The sequence below is a fragment of the Solea solea genome, chromosome 11 (assembly GCF_958295425.1).
Source record: "Solea solea chromosome 11, fSolSol10.1, whole genome shotgun sequence".
Lineage (NCBI taxonomy): Eukaryota > Metazoa > Chordata > Actinopteri > Pleuronectiformes > Soleidae > Solea > Solea solea.
Window position 1 is genome coordinate 24061119 of NC_081144.1, and position 15123 is coordinate 24076241.

Here is a 15123-nt window from a genome sequence, read left to right on the forward strand (position 1 = left end):
ACCAGATAACAGAGTATATAGAGACAATAATTTCCTAGCTTTATACAACACAATTACTATTACTGCATATCAGTAGATTATACATATACATATGTATATATATGTATATATGTATATATATCTATATATATATAGATAGATATATATGTATATATATATAGATATATATATATATATATATATATATATATATATATAAATATATATATATATATATATATATATCCTCCAGTCATCATATTGCCTACCTGACACGTTGAAAGCTTTTAAGGATGTTGTATAATCTCAGCAGCCTGTGTGTGTTTACCTAGAGATTGTTACTATATTTAATAAATAGGGTAGTTTTTATAGGGTGTGTCATGTTCAGTGTCGGGATTAGAAATGAAATGAAGTCAGTGACCAGGACTGGGTTTTGATGGTTACATTGTTTTTTGTTCTTTTTCATATCATTTCTGTATTTTTGTTATTGAACACACACACATAAGTGGCTAATCATTCTAGCATCACTAACGTCACTAATGCCTCCGTTATTATTTTTGTGTGGCCTTTTTTTACTGACCTTACGTTGAAGGTGAAAGTGTGTGTGTGTGTGTGTGTGTGTGTGTTTGTGTACGTACATTTATATATCTTTGTGGGGACATTTCCTCTGGACCCCACAGCTGTAAAGGGCTTTTTCAGGGTTAAGACCTGGTGTTAATGTTAGGGTTAGAATTGGGTTTATGTTAGGTTAGGACCAGGCCACACAGAGTGTGTGTACTTATATTTATATCGCTGTTAGGACATTTTGTCTGGGCCCGACAACTTTTAAGGGCTTTATCAGGGTTAAGACCTGGTTTGAGGGTAAGCGTTAAGGTTAGACACTTAGTTGTGATGGTAAAGGTTAGGGTAAGGGTCTAGGGAAAGCATTATGTCAATGATGTGTCCTCATTAAGATATAAAAACAAGTTTGTGTGTGTGTGTGTCTGTGTGTGTGTGTGCATGTCCGTGTGCTACATAATGTAAACCAATAAAAACCCCTGAATGCAAAAATGTGTCTTTTCACATATTCTATAACACTTAAATGTAGAGCTGTAAACTCTTAAAGGCAACATAGACCGGAAGCTCCAATTAACGCTACGTTTTTGTGTGTATCTGCGTCATTACCTCGTTTATGAAACCCTAAAGTTTCAGAACAAACAGTTCAGCCACTGCTGAGAAAATAGTGTTGTATTGTTTTCTGCGAAGCGGATCGGCACTTCCGTAGTTTGATGTCGTCATCAGAAATCCTCACCACTCCTCTCACCACCGTAGCGCCTCCTGGTGCGGGCACTAGTCCGGGAACATCCGGTTGCGTACATTCAACCGCAGAAGAAGAACTACTCTCGTTGTAGCTGCTGAGATGCAGAGCATCCACCGTGCCAGAGGGGGAGCTGTGTATCTGAGAGCTGGCCTATCTATTACGTCACTTCCAGGTACCTGGCCAATCACAGGACAGTAGGAAAGCTCTCGTTGGCTGGCCAATTACAACACAGTCCACGTTCTGGGGGTGTGGTTTTGGTCTGAAACAGCGCGGCTGACGAGAGCGTCAGTGAAGAGATATTTTGATCGGCTCGTTTGGAGCGATTAGGAGGTTTTTGACCATGAAAACAAGTTAATATATGTAAGTAGACCTCCATAACTAACATATATGTGTGATACAAGCATTCTATGTCGCCTTTAAAGGGACAATTCAGTGTGTGTGTGAGACACTGATGCTGTTCTGTATTTGATTTTTGGCTTGATAACAAAAAGTCCATCAGTAAAAATCAGGCCCCCGTTGTTCCCCAGGTGCAGATAAGTTGTGTCCACGGCTCCTGAGCCTGGTTTGTGTGTTTATTACTGGTGTGTAATAAGTACAGGTTAAATAGAGAGGACAAATTCACTCTCACTAATTAATGTGTGTGTGCGTGTGTGTGCGCGCGTGTGCGTGTGAAAAAATGACTAATTCTAATTTAGTTTTTATTTTAGCTTAGTTTATCTTAGCTCATCTTAGCTTAGTTTATCTGATCCTATTATATCTCAGCTGAGTTTTTTATTTCATCTTAGTTTTTTATCTTATCATATCATGTCTTAGCTCATCTTAGCGTAGTTTTTATCTTAGCTTAGCTTAGTTTATCATATCCTATTTTAGCTCATCTTAGCTGAGATTATGTCTTAGCTTAGTTTATGTTATATCTTATGTAAGCTCATCTGAGATTTGTTTTCTTTATCTTAGTTTAGTTTACCTTGTGCTATCTTATCTTAGCTTAGTTGTTATCTGAACTGAGTGTGTCTTTATTATTACTTTTTAATCATATTATATGTGATAGTTTGAAAAGATACAAACTGATTGAAGTAATTTAAAATGTTCTTGCAGTGCTTGAGTGTGTGTGTGTGAGTGTGTGTTTCTGTGTATTAGTGTGTGTGTTTGTGTGCTTCTCTGCTCTCGGGCTTTCCCTGTTTGAGGCGACCTTTGACCTTAAGGCCCAACAGGACTTTCAGGCTGGCACCAACAAAAGCGGTGTTCAGTTTCAGGAGAGTGGTGGTTACCACACACACACACACACACACACACACACACACACACACTCACAGAGAGATAAGCAGAGTTATTAATAACCTGCCTGCTGTTGGCCTGTTGATAGTTAAAGCCTGCTGGATTTCCACATGTCCAGGTTTATTTTTACACACACACACACACATGAAGTTTTTCTTTATTAAAAGGATGTAAAAAGGTCGCTGATAAACCAGCTCATCAAATAGCTGATAATAGTCAAATAATAATAGACACTCACTCCTGTCGACTCTTGATCTTCAGAAGCCGGGGATTGAAACGAGTTGGGAGTTTGAGTCGAGTGAACCCCCGACAGACATCAGCGTGTCCAACAATAGGTTCTATTTCTGATACCAGGGTTATCACTGCACTCATCCCATGTCTCCACCCCTCTCTCTCTCTCTTTCTTCATCCCGCTGCCTCGTTATATCTGACTCTGTCGCTCCACTGCCACAGAATCATGGCCGACAGAAACAGTGCGAAGAAGAAGCCGGAGAAGAAGAAGGGCGAGGAGAAGGAGAAGAGTGTGAAGAAGTCGGAGAAGGTGGTCAAGAAGACGCAGAGCAGGACGGATGAGGAGAAGAAGAAGGCAGAGGAGGGTGGAGGAGCAGCAGCAGGAGCAGCAGCAGCAGCAGGAGCAGCAGCAGCAGGAGCAGCAGCAGCAGGAGCAGGAGCACCAGAGGAGGCCAACACTGAAGGAAATGGAGAATTTCAGCCCATCGAGCTGCCGCCGTTCCAGATTGTCACAGGGTTGGTAACATTTAAAACAATACACTAGGTTCAAATGTGTTATCAAATATTGGCAATAACACGCCAACATCCCCTGATATGACTTTACTTGTACGTGTATTTTATTTTGTAAGAACGACCAAAATCGCAACATAGGTTTTATTTTAAATCGCTTTGACAGGAAGTCGTCACACTTGGCGCTAACACGGGCACTAATGCTAACCAACGCTAACCAAATTATATTTACGCATTTAGCTCAAACACTACACTGCCTAAACACTGTGGCAACACAGTGATGTCATGCTGCATTCCATTTGTAGGCAGAACGTGGAATTTCCGAGATCACAGGCTTGTTTTGTGTGCACAAAATACCGTGCAGAGGTTTTTTAACAACTGGCATTGCTAGCAATAGCTAACATTGGCTAGCTCAGGATACGCTTGTGCCTTCCGACTTCTCTCTTGAAACGCGATGAACTCGGAGATGATGTGACCCCCCCCCGGCTAGTCTGGCTAGCTTTCATCCTGAAAAGTAGCAACAGAAATAACTGACTTTTCACGTCAAATCTTTCAGTTTTTATCATCGCTATTGTTATCAGCACAAATCCTAATCATAGGTCATCCCTACTCCCAGTCTGTTGAAGTCACTTTTTATAATATTACATTTACTGTACTATACATCTTTTAATTTGGCGGTAACAAAACTAGAGGAAATGTTGTAGAGTAAAAGTTTAAGCTGCTAGAAATATAAATAAAACAGTAAAGTACAGATATGTGAATTTTGTACTGAGGTATTTGTATTTTTGCTAACAACGCCAGACAACTCATCTTTGGACGTGACTTCACTCCCAGCTCCGATTCTGGAGTTGTGAAGTAAATGGAAAGCAGTATGAGACATCACCATCACTTTAGCGACATTAGCAACTCTTGCAAAGTAGTCGGCTATGCCAGGCACCACTTTCAGCAGCTTCACACCCCGTCAAACATTAACTCATTTCATTTTAATTAGCTGAGGATACAAATGACTTACACTTGAGTCAGTGATAAAAATAGCGATGAGTAACTCCGTCACCGTATCCGTCCGCCGAAACCCCCCCCCCCCCCGAAGATTTTCTGCTTTTCATTCTCATCAGTTTTTCTTTGTTTGATTTGAAAATGGTGTAAATCTGTCTATTCGTGTCAGCCATCTGTTGGTGCGCAGTCAAACTCTGGCTTAATGAAGACAGACAAGACGTGGCAGATGTGTGTGCCGAGTCATGAACCGGCAACTCCAGAGATTAATGTGGATGGATCGAATGCCAGTAATATTTTTAGAAACACTGTAGAAGCCTATTTATTATTCTTAGGGCATCTGTCAAGCACTTTTAGTTTAGGTGATTCCAGTTTTTATAAAGACGCAAATGTTTTTCTTTTGAGAACCAACTTATTGGTTCACTAACTGGACCTCATTCATTCAATATCTTGAAGAAATATCCATGAAATGCCACATAAAACAGTTGCTCAGTCCATCAGAAAATGACCTGTTCTAAGGTTCTGACTCAGATCATGACTTTTTTGTCAAATTTTGGACGTCTTACTATACTATGACTTTTTTGTCTCATTCTGGACATCTTACTATACTATGACTTTTTTGTCTCATTTTGGACGCCTTACTATACTATCACTTTTTTGTGAATTTTTGGACGCCTTAGTATATGATGACTTTTTTGTCTCATTCTGGACGTCTTACTATAATATGACTTTTTTGTCTCATTCTGGACATCTTACTATACTATGTCTTTTTTTCAAATTTTGGACGCCTTACTATACTATGACTTTTTTGTCAAATTTTGGACACATTACTATACTATGACTTTATGTCTCATTTTGGACGCCTTAGTATATGATGACTTTTTTGTCTCATTTTGGACACCTTACTAAACTATGACTTTTTTGACTCATTTTGGACGCCGTACTTTACTATGACTTTTTTGTCTCATTTTGGACGTCTTACTATACTATTTCTTTTTTTCAAATTTTGGACGCCTTACTATACTATGACTTTTTTGGCAATTTTGGACGCCTTACTATACTCAAGTAAGGTCAAAGACCTCATGAAAAAACAACAGAGGAAGAGAGTGACCCTGCCCGGAGGAAGCCCAGGGCCCCCGCCTGGAGCCAGGGCCAGACAGAGGGCCTGTGAGCGAATGCCTGGTGGCCGGGTCTACCACGGGGCCCAGCCGGGCCCAGCCCGAACAAGTCCCGTGGCCTCTTCATCGTCCTCCTGTGGACCCACCACCTGCAGGGAGATCGACTGGGGTCGGGTGCGCTGCCACATGGGTGGCAGTGAAGGTCGGGGATCTCGACGTACTGGACCTGGGCGGCAGAAGCTGGTTCTGGGGACATGGAACGTCACCTCGCTGTGGGGGAAAGAGCCGGAGCTTGTGCGGGAGATGGAGCGCTACCAATTAGATCTGGTGGGGCTTACCTCCACGCACAGCCTTGGCTCTGGAACCACACTCCTGGATAGGGGTTGGAAGTTATTCTTCTCTGGAGTTGCCCAGGGTGTAAGGCGCCGGGCGGGTGTGGGGATACTCACAAGCCCCCGGCTGAGCGCCGCTGTGTTGGAGTTTACCCCGGTTGACAAGAGGGTCGCCTCCCTGCGCCTTAGGGTTGCGGGGGGGAAAGCCCTGACTGCTGTTTGTGCTTATGCACCGAACAACAGCTCGGAGGACCCGGCCTTCTTGGAGGCCCTAGATGGAGTCCTGCAAGGGGCTCCGTCGGGGGACTCCATAGTTCTGCTGGGAGATTTCGACGCGCACATGGGCAGCGATGGGGAAACCTGGAGAGGCGTGATTGGGAAGAACAGCCTACCTGATCACGGTCATGGACTATCCATAACAAATACCATGTTCGAGCATAAGGACGCTCATAAGTGTACTTGGTACCAGAGTGTCCTTGGCCGAAGGTCGATGATCGATTTTGTGATCGTTTCATCTGATCTAAGGCCGCATGTTCTGGACACTCGGGTGAAGAGAGGGGCAGAGCTGTCAACTGATCACCATCTGGTGGTGAGTTGGGTCAGAGGATGGGGGAGGACTCTGGATAGACCTGGTAAACCCAAACGTGTAGTGCGGATGAACTGGGAACGTCTGGAGGATGCCCCTGTCCGAGAGGCCTTCAACTCTCACCACCGGCGGTGCTTTTCCTGTATCCCTGTGGAGGCTGGGGACATTGAACCTGAATGGGAAGTGTTCAAAGACTCTATTGTGAAAGCTGTAGTGGAGAGCTGTGGCTCCAGGGCTTTAGGTGCCTCAAGGGGCGGTAACCCTCGAACATCGTGGTGGACACCGGTGGTCAGGGAAGCTGTCCGACTGAAGAAGGAGTGTTTCCGGGATATGTTATCCCGGAGGACTCCTGAGGCAGTTGCAAGGTATCGACGGGCCCGAAGGGCGGCAGCCTCTGTTGTGGCAGACGCATAGCAGCGGGTATGGGAGAAGTTCGGAGAGGACATGGAGAAGGACTATCGGTCGGCACCAAGGCGTTTCTGGAAAACCATTCGGGGCCTCAGGAGGGGAAAGCGGGGGACCATCCAAGCTGTGTACAGTAAGGATGGGACACTGTTGACCTTGACTGAGGAGGTAACCGGACGGTGGAAGGAACACTTTGAGGAACTCCTGAATCCGACATCTGCACCCTCTGTGGTGGAGGCAGAGAGGGAGGCTGATGGGGGATCATCGTCAATCTCCCTGAGGGAGGTCACTGAGGTGGTTAAACAACTCCGCAGTGGCAAGGCCCCAGGGGTTGATGAGATCCGCCCAGAAATGCTAAAGGCTTTGGGTGTGGAGGGGCTGTCTTGGATGACACGTCTCTTCAACATTGCGTGGAGGTCGGGGTCAGTGCCGAAGGAGTGGCAAACTGGGGTGGTGGCCCCCCTTTTCAAAAAGGGGGACCTGAGAGTGTGTGCCAATTACCGGGGCATCACACTTCTCAGCCTCCCTGGTAAGGTTTACTCCAAGGTACTGGAAAGGAGGGTTCGACTCGAACCTCTGATTCAAGAGGAACAATGCGGATTCCGTCCTGGTCGTGGAACAACGGACCAGCTCTTAACTCTTGCAGGGATCCTGGAGGGGGCCTGGGAGTACGCCCATCCGGTCTACATGTGTTTTGTGGACCTGGAGAAGGGGTGCTGTGGGTGTTGGCCTTTGCCAGGGCTGCGCTTTATCACCAATCCTGTTTGTGATTTTCATGGACAGGATATCGAGGCGTAGTCGTGGGGAGAGGGGTTCTGGTTTGGCGGGCTTGAGATCACGTCGCTGCTTTTTGCAGATGATGTGGTCCACATGGCTTCGTCGGCCTGCAACCTTCAGCGCTCACTGGATCGGTTCGTGGCCGAGTGTGAAGCGGTCGGGATGAGGATCAGCACCTCTAAGTCTGAGGCCATGGCTCTTAGCAGGAAACCGGTGGATTGCCTTCTCCGGGTAGGGAATGACTCCTTGCCCCAGGTGAAGGAGTTCAAGTATCTCGGGGTCTTGTTCACGAGTGAGGGGACGAGGGAGCCGGAGATGGGCCGGAGAATCAGAGCGGCTGGTGCGGTACTGCATTCGCTTTACCGCACAGTTGTGACGAAAAGGGAGCTGAGCCGGAAGGCAAAGCTCTCGATCTACCGGTCAGTCTTCGTTCCTATCCTCACCTATGGTCATGAAGGTTGGGTCATGACCGAAAGAACGAGATCGCGGGTACAAGCGGCCGAAATGGAATTCTTCAGGAGAGTGGCTGGCTTTTCCCTTAGAGATAGGGTGAGAAGCTCGGTCATCCGGGGGGAGCTCGGAGTAGAACCGCTGCTCCTTCACGTTGAAAGGAGCCAGTTGAGGTGGTTCGGGCATCTGGTGAGGATGCCTCCTGGACGCCTCCCAAGGGAGGTATATCAGGCACGTCCAGCTGGGAGGAGGCCTCGGGGTAGACCTAGGACAAGGTGAAGAGATTACATCTCCACTCTGGCCTGGGAACGCCTCGGGATCCCTCAGTCGGAGCTGGTCAATGCGGCTCAGGAAAAGGAAGTTTGGGGTCCCTTGCTGAAACTGCTGCCCCCGCGACCCGGCCCCGGATAAGCGGAGGATGATGATGATGATGATGACTAAACTATGACTTTTTTGTCAATTTTGGACGCCTTACTATACTAAGACTATTTTGTCTCATTTTGGACACCTTACTATATGATGACTTTTTTGTCTCATTTTGGACGCCTTACTATACTATGACTTTTTTTTCTCATTTTGGACGCCTTACTTTATGATGACTTTTTTGTCTCATTTTGGACACCTTACTATACTATGACTTTTTTGTCTCATTTTGGACGCCTTACTATACTATGACTTTTTTGTCTCATTTTGGACGCCTTAGTATATGATGACTTTTTTGTCTCATTTTGGAGGCCTTACTATACTATGACTATTTTGTCTCATTTTGGACACCTTACTATACTATGACTTTTTTGTCTCATATGGACGCCTTACTATACTATGACTTTTTGTCAAATTTTGGATGTCTTACTATACTATGATTTTTTTATTTTTTATTTTGGATGCCTTACTATACTATGACTACTTGTCTCATTTCGGACGCCTTACCATACTATGAATTTTTTGTCTCATTCTGGACACCTTACTATACTATGACTTTTTTGTCAAATTTTGGACGCCTTACAATAATATGACTTTTTTGTCAAATTTTGGACACCTTACTATACTATGACTTTTTTGTCTCATTTTGGACGCCTTACTTTACTATGTCTTTTTTTCAAATTTTGGACGCCTTACTATATATACTATGACTTTTTTGTCTCATTTTGGAAGCCTTACTTTACTATGACTTTTTTTGTCTCATTTTGGACGCCTTACTATACTATGACTATTTGTCTCATTTTGGACGCCTTACTATCCTATGACTTTTTTGTCTAATTTTGGACGCCTTAGTATATGATGACTTTTTTGTCTCATTTTGGAGGCCTTACTATACTATGACTATTTTGTCTCATTTTGGACGCCTTACTAAACTATGACTTTTTTGTCTCATTTGGACGCCTTACTATACTATGACTTTTTGTCAAATTTTGGATGTCTTACTAAACTATGATTTTTTTATTTTTCATTTTGGATGCCTTACTTTACTATGTCTTTTTTTCAAATTTTGGACGCCTTACTATACTATGACTTTTTTGTCTCATTTTGGAAGCCTTACTTTACTATGACTTTTTTTGTCTCATTTTGGACGCCTTACTATATTATGACTTTTTTGTCTCATTTTGGATGTCTTAATATACTATGACTTTTTTGTCTCATTTTGGACGCCTTATTATACTAAGACTTTTTTGTCTAATTTTGGACGCCTTACTATACTATGACTATTTTGTCTCATTTTGGACGCCTTACTATACTATGACTTTTTTGTTTAATTTTGGACGCCTTACTATACTGACTTTTTTTCAAATTTTGGATGCCTTACTATCCTATAACTTAATTTTGTCAAAATGAGACAAAATTTTGTCTCATTTTGGACACCTTACTATACTATGACTTTTTTGTCTCATTTTGGACGTCTTACTATACTATTTCTTTTTTTCAAATTTTGGACGCGTTACTTTACTATGACTTTTTTGTCTCATTTTGGACACCTTACTATACTATGACTTTTGTCTCATTTTGGACGCCTTGCTATATGATGACTTTTTTGTCTCATTTTGGAGGCCTTACTATACTATGACTTTTTTGTCTCATTTTGGACACCTTACTATACTATGACTTTTGTCTCATTTTGGACGCCTTGCTATATGATGACTTTTTTGTCTCATTTTGGAGGCCTTACTATACTATGACTTTTTTGTCTCATTTTGGACACCTTACTATACTATGACTTCTTTTGTCTCATTTTGGACGCCTTACTTTACTATGACTTTTTTGTCTCATTTTGGACACCTTACTATACTATGACTTTTGTCTCATTTTGGACGCCTTGCTATATGATGACTTTTTTGTCTCATTTGGGACGCCTTACTATACTATGACTTTTTTGTCTCATTTTGGACGCCTTACTATACTATGACTTTTTTGTCTCATTCTTGACATCTTACTATACTATGACTTTGTTGTCTTATTTTGGACGCCTTACTATACTATGACTTTTTCGTCATTTTGGATGCCTTACTATACAATGATTTTGTCTCATTTTATACGTCTTATTATACTATGACTTTTATGTCTAATTTTGAACAACATACTATACTATGACTTTTTTGTCACATTTTGGACGATATGCTTATACAATCACTTTTTGTCTCATTTTGGATGCCTTACTATACTATGACTTTATGACTTTAACAAAAAAATGTCATAGTATATAGTATGTCGTCCAAAATCACCAAAAAAAGTCATAGTATAGTATGTTGTCCAAAATCTCCAAAATAAGTCGTAGTATAGTATGTCGTCCAAAATGAGACAAAAAAGTCATAGTTTCGTATGTCATCCAAAATGAGACAAAAAAGTCATAGTTTCGTATGTCATCCAAAATGAGACAAAAAAGTCATAGATTAGTATGTCGTCCAAGATGAGACAAAAAAGTCATAGGCCGTTTCTCAATACTCAAGTAAGCAAGTATGTACTTGCTTACTTGGGAAGTATATACTTGAGAAGTACGCTGGGAGTATATACTTGCCAAGTACGGGAGTACACAAGTATGTGGTTGTTTCTCAATACTCAAGTAAGCAAGTATGTACTTGCTTACTTGGGAAGTATATACTTGAGAAGTACGCTGGGAGTATATACTTGCCAAGTACGGGAGTACACAAGTATGTGGTTGTTTCTCAATACTCAAGTATGCAAGTATGTATGTATTGTTCTGCTGTTTGAATGGTGGCTGGCGCCAAGTGCTGCAGCCTCATTACCGCCACCTACGGTGTTGATAAATGAACATATGAAATACTTTTAATAAATGCATATATATGTTGTTATTATTTTTACATTTCAAATATTTAACTTCATTTATTAATTTATTTCTATTAAAATATACAATACAAATAATACAATGTGGAAAATAGATATATTACAGCATTGTAGAGTAGTATATATATATATATACATATATATGTATGACATATATGTACTTGTACAAATATATACTTATATATATATAATATATAATTGAATTGAATTGAATTGAATACTACTCTACATACTATACTATACATATCTACATATTATATTTAAATACAGATACAATGACCGTGCGACTTTAATATAAATCTAAAATTCAAAGTTAAAATAAAAAAAAACATTAATAATATACAAATCTTCAAACTGTCAGGTCAAAACGTTTCCATTAAAAACCAAATAACACGTCAACAACAAATCTATGGATCACACCGAGCATCTAATGACAGCGACGTCTGAGCCAGCGGATCATTTCATCAGGACAGGCCGAGGTAACGCTGCTCTGTGCCGGGCACAGTGAGCGCCGAGCGTCCGCAGAGGCGGAGCTGATCACCTCCGACAAACGTCGCTGTTAAACTATAAATACGTCACATCTTCATACACAAACCACATTTTTGAATTCTAAATGACTCATTTCTCGCCTCAAATGATGTTAAAACTTTGTTCCGGGACACAGAAAAATATTTATTTCAGATTTATATTTCTATTATTTGCTGATATGCTCCGCCGAAATGTATTCTGGGATACATGGCCATCGCAAGTACGCTTAAGTCACCTCCGATGCATACTTGGTAAAGATGGGCGGAGCGAGAACACTTCCGGGTTTGAGAACCGTCCTCGCTGTTCGCTTACTTGAGAATTGGAACAGCACTTGGACTGAGGCTGATGACGTTTTCACAAGTACGGGAGTACGCAAGTACGCACAAGTATGGATATTGAGAAACGGCCATAGTGTAGTATGTCGTCCAAAATGAGACAAAAAAGTCATAGTGTAGTATGTCGTCCAAAATGAGACAAAAAAGTCATAGTATAGTATGTCGTCCAAAATGAGACAAAAAAGTCATAGTGTAGTATGTCGTCCAAAATGAGACAAAAAGTCATAGTGTAGTATGTCGTCCAAAATGAGACAAAAAAGTCATAGTGTAGTATGTCGTCCAAAATGAGACAAAAAAGTCATAGTATAGTATGTCGTCCAAAATGAGACAAAAAAGTCATAGTGTAGTATGTCGTCCAAAATGAGACAAAAAGTCATAGTGTAGTATGTCGTCCAAAATGAGACAAAAAAGTCATAGTATAGTATGTCGTCCAAAATTAGACAAAAAGTCATAGTATAGTTTGTTGTCCAAAATGAGACAAAAAAGTCATAGTTTAGTAAGGCATCAAAAATCACTCAATAAGGTTTTGTAAAAATCTTAGATTTAAGTGATGGTTTTACTCTTACTTTTGTCCACCAGGGAGCAGATGAGTCCGTTTTACTTCAAGTTCCAGTTCAGGAACGTTGAATATTCCTCAGGGAGGAACAAAACCCTCCTGTGCTTCAGAGTGGATGCAGCAGGGGGCAGCGCTGAGCCTGTGAAAGGTTATATGGAGGACGAACACGCTACAGCCCACGCTGAAGAAGCCTTCTTTCAGCAGGTAATGAACATTCACACTCAGCTGCTCCTCTCAGAGTTTACAGAGACAGTTCAGTCAATGAGGTTAATACAGGAATTGAACTCATCCATGAATTTGTTAAGTGTTAGGGACAAACAACAATGAAAAAATTTAATCTTTTGAGAATAAAGTCATAATATTATGAGATTTTGTTCATTATTGAATTTAATTTTTAAATTGAATTGCTCCGTGTTTCTCATCTTGTCCCAGGTTGCAGCTGATCATCTTTTTACCACTTTATTATCGTAATATTACGACTTTTTTAATATTACGACTTTATTCTTGTGATATGAAGACTTTTTTAATATTACGACTTTATTCTCGTAATAATACGACTTTTGAAATATTACGACTTTATTCTCGTAATATTACGACTTTTTTAATATTACGACTTTATTCTCGTAATATTACTTTTGAAATATTACGACTTTATTCTCGTAATATTACGACTTTTTTAATATTACGACTTGATTCTCGTAATATGAAGACTTTTGAAATATTACGACTTGATTCTCGTAATATTACGACTTTTTTAATATAACGACTTTATTCCTGTAATATGAAGACTTTTTTAATATTACGACTTTATTCTCGTAATATTACGACTTTTGAAATATTACGACTTGACTAGATTTACTGCAGTGACACAAAGTAACCACACGAGGCAGCAGTAGACCAGCAGTTCCTCAGTGGACTTTGGTGTGGGAGAGTGAGCGGTTTTACAAACTTCGTTTACACAAAGACGTTTACACTGGATTTGATTTGATTTTCTACTCTCCCCAGGTTCTCCCAAACCCCTCGCAGGAGTGCGATGTCACATGGTACGTGTCCTCCAGCCCCTGCGTGGCGTGCACAGCCGCGCTCACCGCTGTCCTGCAGCAGCGGAAGAAGCTGCGTCTCTGCATATTCTGCTCCCGCCTGTTCGAGTGGGAGCAGCCCGAGATCGTGGAGGGCCTGCGCGCTCTCGCCAACGCCGGCTGCAAACTGCGCATGATGAAGCCGTCGGACTTCCAGCACGTGTGGGACACGTACGTGGAGAAGGACGACGAGAGCTTCGCGCCGTGGGAGGACTGTCAGGACAACTATGAGTACTACGTGGGGAAACTGACTGAAATCCTTAAGTAGATTTGGGTTAGTGAGTTGTGTTTAGATGAAAATACTGACACAGAGTAAACACTGAATGTGCTGTGAGCGCCCCCTGCTGTTCATCTCAATGTTAGACAGTAAAAGAAAATCTGAACTATCCCTTTAAAGACTTACTTGAACTTACTCCAAGGTTTTTCCAACAGGAAGCTTTCTCTTTGGGGTTTGGTGTGGGAGAGTGAATGGTTTACAAAATTCAGTTTCCTGTTGTCTAACAGTGAGATAAAGACGTTGGCAGCCATGTTTTCACCGAGAGTAAGTTAAGTAACTCTTTCAAGGGATAGTTCAGTTTTCCTTTTTTCTTCCACACCAAACCCCATAGAGAAAATCAGTGATTTAAGCTTGTGGAGACACAAGCTTAAATCACACAAGCTGGTCTAATGCTGCCTCGTGTGGTCACTTTGTGTCACTGAGGTAAATTTGAAAGAAGAATTTAAGATGCCGAATTTACAAAATAAGACATTTAAACTCAGTGATGGAGGCAGCAGTGGATCAACAACTCCTCTGTTGTTGTGATGTTAAATTGATGATTTTCTCTATGGGGTTTGGTGTGGGAGAGCGAGTGGTTTACAAACCACTCACTCATGCTCTTAAAATATTGTAGACTTAAGCTGACGTAGATTTAGTAATGCAATAATGCAGCAGGGGGCGCTCACAGTGTATAACTTTAATAGTTTTAAGATACTTTAATGGAGAAATGGAACATATTTCCTGGAGACCTGAAAGGCAAGTAAGAAAAAATTTAAATACATTTGTTAAGGTGATTTTTCTTTTCTCTGTTTACTAAAAAAAAAAAAGCGTTTTAGAGGTGATTCTGTGTATTTACCCGTTTTCTTTGGGGTTTTTTTGTGTTGCAGGTTTGCACGAGATCTTCCCACGACCTGAGAAAAATCACCAATTCAACAAAAATCACCTTTTCTTTCAAAGAAATCTCCTTTCATCATTTTTTATTATTTTTTTTTTATTTGACAACTTCACAGGGAAAACACAAAATGTTTGAATTCATACCAAAAAAAAATATACAGAATATATAAACCGTAGGAGAACCAAGCTACAACATTATTATTTTTACATTCATTGCCGAGT

The 15123-nt window shown here is 41.3% G+C and overlaps 1 protein-coding gene across 1 annotated transcript; it reads left to right on the top strand.

The window, feature by feature from the left end:
- The first annotated feature begins 2820 nt into the window (after nt 1-2820).
- On the top strand, nt 2821-15031 carry LOC131468836 (probable C->U-editing enzyme APOBEC-2). The gene is made up of 4 exons (XM_058643475.1): nt 2821-3301; nt 12696-12876; nt 13678-14025; nt 14895-15031. Exons 1-3 carry the CDS (start codon nt 3012-3014, stop codon nt 14017-14019), a joined length of 813 nt encoding a protein of 270 aa, XP_058499458.1. The 5' UTR covers nt 2821-3011; the 3' UTR covers nt 14020-14025; nt 14895-15031.
- Nucleotides 15032-15123: the final 92 nt, after the last annotated feature.

Bases quoted from the DNA above. Each gene is read 5' to 3' on its own strand.
- LOC131468836 (XM_058643475.1), top strand. From the start codon at position 3,012: ATGGCCGACAGAAACAGTGCGAAGAAGAAGCCGGAGAAGAAGAAGGGC. The intron at 3,302-12,695 runs GTTGGTAACATT...TTTGTCCACCAG, and splicing joins CCGTTCCAGATTGTCACAGG to GGAGCAGATGAGTCCGTTTT. The intron at 12,877-13,677 runs GTAATGAACATT...TACTCTCCCCAG, and splicing joins AAGAAGCCTTCTTTCAGCAG to GTTCTCCCAAACCCCTCGCA.